Source organism: Dicentrarchus labrax, unplaced genomic scaffold, assembly GCF_905237075.1.
Source record: "Dicentrarchus labrax unplaced genomic scaffold, dlabrax2021, whole genome shotgun sequence".
Lineage (NCBI taxonomy): Eukaryota > Metazoa > Chordata > Actinopteri > Moronidae > Dicentrarchus > Dicentrarchus labrax.
In genome coordinates this window covers 7,579,764-7,590,868 of record NW_026136712.1, presented here as the reverse complement: position 1 = coordinate 7,590,868, position 11,105 = coordinate 7,579,764, and the positions used below count along the sequence as shown (strand labels likewise).

At 40.3% G+C, this 11,105-nt stretch overlaps 1 protein-coding gene across 1 annotated transcript; it reads right to left on the bottom strand.

Moving 5' to 3' along the window:
* Window positions 1-110: 110 nt before the first annotated feature.
* Window positions 111-10,988, bottom strand: cbx7b (chromobox homolog 7b). Its single transcript, XM_051417918.1, has 6 exons — window positions 9,806-10,988; window positions 7,469-7,512; window positions 6,845-6,910; window positions 5,606-5,672; window positions 4,984-5,332; window positions 111-4,338 (listed from the first exon to the last, which is right to left on the bottom strand). The coding sequence occupies exons 1-6, from the start codon at window positions 9,872-9,874 to the stop codon at window positions 4,133-4,135; spliced, it is 801 nt and encodes a 266-aa protein (XP_051273878.1). The 5' UTR covers window positions 9,875-10,988; the 3' UTR covers window positions 111-4,132.
* Between the last annotated feature and the right edge of the window lie 117 nt (window positions 10,989-11,105).

Genomic DNA, 11,105 nt, shown 5'->3' with positions numbered 1-11,105 from the left:
TTATAGTGTTAAACATACGGCTCTTCCAAACGCATTGATGACTGAACACGACGTTGCATCTACGAGCAAGAAACAAGCTGTTTTTATATGTCAATAAGGAACTGAACAAGTTTGATTAAAATGATATTAAACATAAGCAACATTTATTTTAGTATTACCATAGAAATATTCTTTACATGATGACACTTCATAGACTGGAGCAGGTAAGGTGCAGGTTTACGTCACGATAAAGTGCAAGGTTCTTCGCTCAATGGTGGACAGAAGCAGCACAAGCAACCACATTAGGCAATGTCAAATCCAGGTGCTTGTTTCAGTACATTTAAATATGGCATCAGCTCAGTAGTTATCACAAACTGTATAAAAACTACTCTGTTCAGTCATCTGCATGACAAATACACAGGTATCTTTAAAGAATAAATATACATTCAGGTCAATGTAGAAAAATAACGACTTAAAAAATACAGATTATTCCCTACTGTCCCCTCCATGTTCCTCCCCTTTCAAGTCTCCTCATATTTCAAGTCTTAATAACATCAGTGGAGGGTCGTGCATTCAGAGAGACAGAAACCAAATAAGCTGGGACAGTAATAGTGTGTGTGTGTGTGTGTGTGTAAAGGATAGAGAGAGGCATTAGCCCTACAGACGAAACAACAACAAAATTATGCAACATCAGGCACTTCCATTCCCTGCAGCTTCATTGTCACACAGAGACAGGTTTGAGATCACGAGACGCTGACCCATCATCCTCAGTGTAGGATAAACAACACGTGGACCAATGGGACGCCACTGTGGGAGATTCCACAGACTTGACACATCACATCAGCTCCTGTGTCCACTGGTCAGGAAGCCAGCAGGGTTGGGCCGACATACTGGGTTCAGAGTTGGGCTTTTATTTTATTAATCGATGTTATCCCTGAACACAGTTACATAAAATAAGTCTGTAAAGCTGTGGGGAAACTTCGGATTTGTAAGTATTTTGGGTAATTAAATGATTATTTAGTTTTCTAACCATGTGTTTGGTGGACAGGGGCTGGGTCACCCTGCGTTAAAGATCATATTTCTCATGTTTCAGCCCATTAACTACACATTGCACATACTTTATAGCTCTGCTAACCATTTTCTAAAGCATGCTGCAGGTTTTAAGATTAACCTCCCAACTTCCAGGCAGCAACAGTTTATTTCAGATTGAGTTTGCTCAGGTGTCATGGAACTGTACATTCGGAAATTCCCATTTTCCAATTTTTCTGACTTAAATCTTGAATTTTATTCTAGATATTTAATCATTATATTATTATTAGTGGTATTCATCTATTTGTATTTCTGTCATTAGAATCTATTATTATTAACCTACTAATAATTATTCTATTTGTAATAGACTTTACTTTTAACTGCTGTTTCCAAAGTCTGAAATGAACTTGATATTTCTACAATCTACAGTTCTCTGATAACGGAGCTAAAAGCTCAAATGAAATCCACATTTTCCAAATTCACAGGCGCCTTTTTGTGCAAGAATGTATTCAAAATGTTGTCTGAAGCTAATATGAGGCTTCTGTAGTCTTCTTGTCAGTAGAATTTCTCCAGTTGACCAAGAAAACAGGAAGCACGAAGAGGGAATTTTATACCAAAAAGACAACTAACTCTGGAGGACATTCATTTGATTTGTTGAACTTAGACAGCTAATGCTCATATTAGCATAAGATAAACTTTGGAGTATATTTTTGCACAGAACTGGGACTGTGCATTTCATCACTTACACATGAAAGCACATTAGGAAGGGGTCTCTTAATGGCCGGTATCAACAGGAATGATAGGACTGGAAAAATTGTGAACCTATCCTTTAATATAAGGAAATATCTCCTTGCAACCCCCTCGTCATAGTAACCAATCAGCTCATCAGTTGTGAGCTGATAGGTTTATCCGACTATTTTTATAAGGCCTGAAAGGTTGAAACTAAAGTATTTCACAAGATAAAAGCAAAGATCAGACAAACGTCTAAAAGACAAACTTTTCCTAAGTCCTGGACAATCATCCTGCGACCGACTTGACTGCTCTTGCAACCCCTTTAGGGATGCAGACCCCTCCTGAGCAACACAAAAATTAACATGATCGTTTTCCATGTTGCTTACGCTTTGTCTTGATTTTTGGTTTGATTTAATAACGATAGTAACATTACTATAACACAGCTTAATAAATCCATAAAGCTAAACTTTTACATTGTTAGCTGTGATAGATTATCTTTAAGAGTGCAAGTGGATTTTTGTGCCTTTGTGAGAGGTAACTGGAAGGTAGGAAATCAATAAAACCTTTAGGTATGTTTTATAAAACAGCTGTCAGTCATTTAAAATATGTGACTAACCCTGTCGGTCAAACTCTACAATGAGGCTCCTGATAGACACACTAACCTTTATGATGTACAGTAAAGAGTGCAATTCCACAGTACATTCTGTCATCAAGTCTCATCTAGTTTTCTGATTTTGGTACTCAGTCATATCGTTTGTGGTGTGTCGTACGTTGTGAGATGAAGAGCTGGATGGACAGAGAGAACTACACTGTGTGTGTGTTTGCATTAATATAACTGTACCGAAGGAGAAAGCCATGCAGGCGGATCAAATCATCTCTCCGAGGATTTGGAAACGCATACAAGACTAAGACACATGTTGTACAGTAGTAACAGTCTATGTGTTCACAGGTTACAGGTACAGCACTGCATGTTAGTATGGGACTGACAGCTATGCCCACTTCACTGTAGTTTTGGAGTATGTACAATACGTATCCAGAGTCCAGTACTGAACGGTTTGTTTAGTGTGGAAGAGACAGAAACAGTGGCCGTGTTTACATGCACAGAGAACTTTCTTTCCTTCACCTGATTACTCACATTAGTTGCTTTTAGGTCACAAAACGTGGATGTCATAACTCTGCTACTATGCTACTTTATACTCTTCTACCACTACAGTCATGTGATGACTGTAGGAACTGTTTATTTTACTACGTTTGCTGAATCTGACATGGAAAACTGGTACGGTATGACAGGAGCCAAGATCAACATTTTCATACATGAGGCCCCTTCTGTTAACTGCTTTTAAGGTTCCCTGTGCTGTTTTTGGCCACTAGTAGCGCTATGGAGCAATGTTTTGATGAGTGGGTCCCAGTTTATTAGTTCCTGGGCGATGTGATGCACATTCCTGCTGCAGGTTTCACACTATTCCGCTGATCTACAGGTGGCATTAATGCCCTAGCAGAAGGAAAGGAAGAATAAGACTGCAAGCTAGCAAACAACGCAATGCAGGGTCCAATTCATTTTTAGAAATGAGCTTTAATTAAGTTTTTTGTTTTGAATTTGATCAAACTGTATCCTTGCTGTACTTGTATTACCCTGTAACAGCACATTGAATTCCCCTGGTGTATGAAATGTTCTATATAAATAGTTACCTTGGCTTTGCAAAGGTTTTAATTGGATTGGAATGCATTAGATCGATTATTAAACCTTGAGGATAGGCTAAATACTTTTGGTGAGTAACACTGAATGTAAACATAACTCTACAGGGAACCTTTAAAGTGGAAAAAATGAAAACCAATAAAATCATTATATCTCTGTATCAGCACATTTTAACTGATCCCAGCAAGTCACAGATTCCTAATGTAGGTGTGAGACTCTATGACTCACTTCACCTGACTCGCCTATTTTAACTGTTCACTGACACTGACACTGGACAAGGGGCCAACAATGGGGGCCCTCAACTAGCCCGAGTACTGCTAACTACAACTAGGCCTTAGCCAAAGTGTGGACCTCCAAAATCAACCTGAATCTGACAGCCATATACGGGCCACAGCTCGCTCACCTCCAGTGCCAGTGTTTGCACCTCAATCCACCTGGCGACTTGGGTCTAAAATGGAAGTCACGACCAGTTAGAGTTAACCTAAATATAACATTAACTGGAGTTTGGATTGTATCCAGGTGACTCTGTGCATGTAAACATACCACTGACTAGGCTGGAAGTAGCTGGTGAGAGGAAGAGCAGAGGGAGTGAAAACACCAACCCTGGCCCTCAACCACCATTCACACGCTGTGATGAAGCCTCCTCCTCCCTCTTGAAGCGCCCTCCCCACCAACCTACTCAGACCTCATCTCATTTCAGACCTCCAGGCCCCAGTCTCTGAAGAAGCCTTTGGCCACTCTCGACTCTCGGAAAGTCACTGTGAGCGAGTTGAGGGTGACGTCCGTGACGGTCACCTCCCCCGGGCCGATGATGGGTCTCCAGACGCCGTCGTCCGGCTTCTCGGATGCGATGACCTCGTCCGGTCCAATAGCGGAGCTCCACTCGTCTGTACTGTCCTGTCCTGAGTGAGACGGGAGCATGGGGAGAGAAAGGCGGAGGGAGAAAAGGGTAGAGTTGCATTGCATCAAGCCTATCACATGTGTACTGTTATTGAGTTAACCTCCCTGAAGTGGCCTGGATAGATTATCTGTGCTCTGATAGATGTTATAAACTGACAGATAGGAGGTATCTGAGTGCTTCTGAGGTGATAGGGAGGACAGAGGTGCCCCGTTTTGCACTCCACATCATTATTTTGACAAGATTTAGTAATGTCTCACCTTTAAATCATTTCAATGTGCTTTACCACTCTGTCTTGTAACTGTCATTATTCATTTATTGAAGATTTACATCTGCTACGGTGTCAAACTTTCAAGCAGAAGGATGCTACATTAGCGACAGACTGTGTGTTCAGTAGATCTGAGAGAGACACAGATCTCCATAGAGACTCTACAGTACCTGTAACTCTTTAATGAGTCTATATTTTGACCTCTGCATGATTTGCTCTTTAATCAGCTCTGGACGGAGGCCGTTTTATGTTTCTGGTTGCATGCCCAGTGAAAAGAAAAGCCTGTGTATGTGCATGCCCACTAGAAGGTTCACAAAGAGTCAAGTAAACTGGGTCGTGACGCTGATTAGGATCTACTAGCTGACCGACTGACACACTTACCACTTAAAATGCCTCCGCTCTTCTCTGTTGTCTCCTTTAGAGCCTCCTCTTTCTCCTCCTCCTCGTCTATATCCTCTTCATATTCTATATTGTCCTCCTCCTCTTCTTCCTCTCCCCGACTTTCCCAGTCCTCTTGTGTGGGACTTGAAGGATTTGAATCAAGGCACTTGAACTGTGACCTCCTGGGTTCGCTTTTTCGACGTGCCAGTTGCGGGTCCTGCCTGCAGGCGCTGTACGGCTGATCCTCGTCCTCGGAGAGCAGAGAGCGTGTCAGGGAGAGATGCAGGCGAGGCGGAGGCTTCTCTGGAGTCTTGTGAGCGCTGCGGAGATCCATGGTGTAGACAGTGTTCTGAATAAAGATCAAAGAGGAAACACTTTAAAAATACAAACTTGAATTGCTGGAAAATTCAATCATTTCAGAACGAAACTAGTTATAGAAGAGGGTGGCAAGGTGGCAGGATACAAATGAACTATGGTATAGAGCACAATCACTGGATGGGGCCAACAAAGGCAAAGGAAAGAGAGTTGTATCATCAAGTATAAATTATATTATTTATATAATGTACAAATTATGAGATCAGAAAAAAACTCTTCACCTTTTTTATTAAACTCCAAACTTTACCTGCAGAAGGAGTCTTTTGGCTTTGGATCCTTTTCTCCTGTGACCCAGAGCTCTGTCTCTCTGCGCTCTAAAAAGCCAAGCACACTGTTAAAAAGAGGCCGATGGCAAAATGTCTTCTGACTTTAAAATGTCTGTGCATATGTTCGCTGATCGAGACCTGTTCTTAGGCTGTTTGAACGCTTATTTGTGTGTAGATGTTTCTATGTAAACAATGAGAGTTTCAGACATTTAAGAAAAACTGGCTTTGCAAATGTTTCATTATCAATCTCCCTAAAGGAGAAACTTGGTGAAGCAAGGCGACATCAGTCAGATGAAAGAAGAAGAAGAAGAAGAAGAAGAAGATGAAAATAGAAGAAAACTCATTGCACAGCCTATCAGGAGTCTATAGCTTCCTGTGCGCCCTGACAGTTCACCTGGTAGAGCGTCCCATGTACCAAGGCTAAGTCCTTGCTGCAGCAGCCGTGGGTTCTAATACGACCTGTGGCCCTCTGCTGTGTGTCATCCCCTCTCTCTACTCCCTTTCCTGTCACTCTACTGCTGTCACTATCTATTAAAGGCAATATATATGTAGCTTTCAAGCTTGAAACATTTGTATTTTCAGTTCGCTAAATAAAATAAAAAAAGGAATGAAATGCATTCAGCATGTTCGTTAGACTACAATGATACACACAATGTGTTTTGGTGAGTGACACTGAATGTAAACAGAAACTTTGTTTACAAGAAAACTCCACAGGGCACCTTTTAAGAAAATAAGACTTGCATGATGTCACTTTAAACAAATTAATGACATCTTTTAAAACTGAAAGTAAACAACTAGCACCACTTATCAGCCCACCAGAGTAAACAACACCGACTGTTTACATCCAGATGAGAGATGCAGTGCAGTAACACCACCATTATTAATATGGCCGGATGTGTGTCTGACCACCTTTGGAGATGATTTGGGAGGCAGCATCCTCCGTGCAGCTTTGATTTCTTTAGATGTGGATTTGATGTGTTTTGGCATATCTAGTTACGATCCACAACCTAGAACACATGCTAATGCCAGCTGGAGAGAGGTCTTGGATCTGGGTCTTGGTCTGCTGAATCATAATCTCTTTATGATCAATATAATGTAAGAAGAAAAACTGATTTATTGTGCACATTCCTGCTCCACTATGTGTCAAACCCGCCGTGCTTTCCTGGATTCAGGCAAAAGCTTTTCATTAGGAAAGTATTACATGTAGAGTGGAGCCTTACTTCTCTTCGTAGGCCAGCACCAAGCGCTGGTCCAGAATGTGTTCCTCAGGTTCCCATGTGCTGTACCTGCAACACATAAACAACAGTATATACAAGCCTCCTTTATTTTTCTATTCATTTTCATCATTAATTTGTTACTGCATTCAATCAGGTAATTAAATCAGTGTGTCTGTTGCTGCATTGGTGTTTAACATTTTCCATCTTAAAAAGATTCTTATTGAAAACAGTTCCTATGTGTTGGCTGAGAAAGGAGCTCACGCAACGGCTCCATCTTCTTCACTCACACTCAAACGGTAACTATGTGCTGATCTTCTACAGAGGGTCAACCAAGCATTAACTTTTGATTTGAAAAATGTGAAAGGAAATGTGGTGTTTCTGTTGCATGATAAAAAAAAACATAAATAGTAATTGTAAATAAATAAATCTGTCAAATGATGTTTCACATTAGCTCATCCAGCAGCATTCTGTGTATATGTTGTTATCTTTGTTAATGAGCATGTATTGTGATATTTTATATGGCTATGGTACTTTTCTGTGCACATGTACAATCTGTTGTACATGTCAACGTGAATACAGTCATCAGTGTTAAACTCTCCAGCCATCCTTCTGATTAAGTTTACTTACTTTGGTGGCCATCCTTTCCACTTCAACAGATACTCCACATTCCCCTGCGGAGACATAAAGTTTAAGAGCTGTATCAGCCAAGAAGTTAACATGATAAACGCCATCACAGATTATTCTGTAGCTTATTACATGTGTGATGCATCACACATGTATCACCATCTACATCTATCAAAAGGTGTTTGCATCATTTGATTTCACTCACCTCCTGAGGCAGACACACATCTGCATGAATTATATATTTATAGTCTCATACAAGTCTGTTATATGAAAATAAACAGTGTAAGTAAAACTCTCTCACTTTTCTCTGAAAACGTAACTCACCACTGTAAATTTGAGGTTTTTCTCACCTGACGTCAATGGTTGTAGGTGATACTTACCTTCATCTTCTCATCCACTGAATGTATATATTCTATTATATTCTTGCTGCTGAATGGAGTTTATGTGTAGGAGGATACTGCCATGCCATCAGACAATTTCTATAATTAACTGCTAATGTAAAACATACAGTATGTTTTCCATATAACCAGCCAAGCCTCTCAGAGTTAGTCACCCATGGTGACATCATCCACTAATATCCTCCAAGCCCTAAAAGGTATTCTCAGCGGGTGAAGTCACCACTTTTCCCGAATTCCTTTTACTCACCCAGTTACAGTAAAAGAAACTTAATGAATATTGTGTATTGGGTGAGATTAAAGGTCCAGTGTGTAGCATTTAAGAAGATCAATTGACAGAAATGGAATATAATAGGTAGGGCTGTGTATTGGAAAGAATCTGGCGATACGTATCACGATACAAGAGTTACAAATCGATTGCGATACTGTAAGCTAGGCGATATATTGCGATTTAATTTAAAAAATAAAATTTTAGGAAAACAGTCATAGCATAAAGAACATATTTGGGTTTGATTCAATTCAAAATACATTGTTATAAGTACAGTGCTCTAACAACAATATCAGGGTCTCACCCAATATGTCACATATTAACACAGTTTAACAGTTAATAGCAACATGAGTAATGTTGCATGTCTGAGCTGTGGATGGACAGATATAGTCCACTGAGTACTACATGTGGTTTTAACATTAGCCTATGTATATTCTGTGTCTGCTAAACTTTCAATCTATGAACCCTCACTTCAGGCTTAACTTCAAACCATCTGTACAGAGTGTAGACAAATTAATATCAAGTAAATCTACATTACAAGCACTAATAAAATAGAAGTTCAAGTTAGGTTGTAATTATCTGTATCTTTCTACTCCTTATACAATGTTTTACCATATTGCCTTTACAGGCATACACTTTGTGAATGCAGTTAGTAGATGCAGTGTGTCAGTGTTATGCACTTCATCTGTATAATCTGTATATTAGTGATAACATTTGTATTTAATTAATTAATTGGTTGATTGACTCTGATAATTGATTAATAGTTCAACTAATTTTCAAGCAAAACACCAAACATCTGCTGCATGTCGAAGATTTTCTCTTACATTATTGTAAATTAAATACTTTTGAACTGCTGGGAAGAAATTTAAAAAGAAGAAGTTACTTTTGGCCATTTTAGACTAAACTACAAACTAATTAATCCAAACAATTGCAGAAAGATTAACCAATAATCAAAATAATAATTGGTAATCATGTTGTAAGGGGTTATATTTCATCAAATCAGATGCTATTTCAATTTGGGGAACGGGCTTATTGTCTCTAACTACTACTAATAGACAGAAAATGCAGCTTATTGGCATAAAGGCTAATGTACCATACCTTTGTATCTGGTCTTATAACCTACCTTCCTTTTATCACTCAGTGTTTAAATTATTTATACCCCTGTACATTTGAATAGTTTCCACCAGGAGTAAGAGGGGTGGGGGGACCGCTAGTAAACAGAGGAGTTTCGGGGGGGGGGGTCCTGTAGCTCCGGGGGAACAATCATTTGTAGCTGCGCACCTCCTCTGTCAACACCATATGGTAACTTACACCTAAATCCAATTAGCAAGAAAACGGGCCCGAAATGAAGGTGTTTGATTTATTTATCATCATGCCGTGTCCTCTGCCAGCCTCTTTATCCAAACACCTGACATGTTAAGCTGTAGTGTAATGACAACACTCTCCACGTTACATTAAAGGGACATCCTCCTCTAACCCGCCCCCCTGTTTATACAGCCCTGCAATTAGATAACCAGATTAGCCGCGCAATTCTGCTCATTTAATCTCTCAAGCTTTCATTAGCATCCAAAGTAGCATCCCTTTCCTCCCCCCTAAAAAAAACAAAACGTGCCTCCTCCAAATGCTGACAACGTCTAAGCGGACTGACACATATCGGGCACAATGTATCGGGGTTACCTTTCTAACTCTTTTCTTGACGATTGATTCCACAGCGAACACTTGCTCTCCAATCGCTGACAGCTCCATCTCTGCGCACGCCGCCGTCCGCTCGCTTCTGACTGTCAAAGTAACGATATTTCTCCGTTACAAACTAAGCTAACGTTAACTGCTTCTGACAGCGGTCCCGCGGTCCCGTCCTCTCTTCCTCTCGCTGCTCCCTTCAGCCGCTTTGTTTCCCTGACATTTATCCGGAGCGACTTCCTCTGGCTGGATCTTTCGTCCAGTGACTTTACAAAATCTGCGACACATCTGCACACCGCTTCGCGTGCACCCGCCCGGGAGAAAGCGCGCTCCCTTTTTTTTTTACAATGAGTCCGCGCGCGCCACCGGCTGCCTCACCATCATCACGGATGGAAACCAAAAACTCAAACAGTGGAGTGAATGGAAATACTACGGCGGTAAATATACAGGCAGTGAAAGAGTCTGACACTTAAAGCCTGACTAAAGTAAGAGCAGAAAGTAGCCTCACTGTGCACAATGGCGTCTGTTACTGCTGTATTATTAAATATGGTATTATTGCATTGGAAAGGTGGCATTTTAAAGGGGGGGGGCTATAGTTTGACCTACTACAGTCCAGTGGTCCCAACACTGGGGTTGCCCACCCCCCAACCCAAAGAGTCACAAGTCCAAAGTTTTTTCCCTTCAAGGACCCAAACGCCAAAAGCAAACACATATTGTATTGATTCAGGCAAAATGGTACTAGGATCCCAAGTTCCCTTAAATGGCCCACTTTGTGTAACTGCCTGTTATGCTCAGTTATGAAAAATGATCAATGATTAGGGATCCTACATATTTAAAAAGCATTTTAAAAGCTTAAACATTGATTTATATGGTTTTCTTTTTTGCTAGAAATATCTTGGCCAGCCCTGATCTCAGGAGTTTGGGAGATGATTAAACGGGTGAGGAAAAATAATTTCTGCTTCACAAATGTATATACTCTACTGGTACTTCTAAGTTTAGAGGGTAAATAACTCATTGATGGACCTCCAGACAACTCATAAAGACCTGACATGTGGCCTCAACAAGGGCTCACTATCTAAAAATGTTTATGTTTAACAATGCGTTGTATCTTATAAGCTTTTCACATGCTTTTTTGAATGTACAATCTTAAGTTGAAATGCTGTCATATCAGTGTCAGTCGACTAAAAAGAAGCATAAAATGACAGGACTAAAGTAAAGTGCAAGTATCTCAAAACTGCACTGAGGTACAGTACTTAAGTAAATGTATTTAATTACTTTCCACTACTGACCAAAATCC

What these genes read in the sequence shown, in the direction of transcription:
- cbx7b (XM_051417918.1), bottom strand. Translation starts at nt 9,874, where the DNA reads ATGGAGCTGTCAGCGATTGGAGAGCAAGTGTTCGCTGTGGAATCAATC. An exon ending in TGGAAAGGATGGCCACCAAA is followed by an intron (nt 6,911 to 7,468) that starts GTAAGTAAACTT and finishes TATGTGTTGCAG; the next exon opens with GTACAGCACATGGGAACCTG. An exon ending in GTGCTGGCCTACGAAGAGAA is followed by an intron (nt 5,673 to 6,844) that starts GTAAGGCTCCAC and finishes TTGGCTTTTTAG; the next exon opens with AGCGCAGAGAGACAGAGCTC.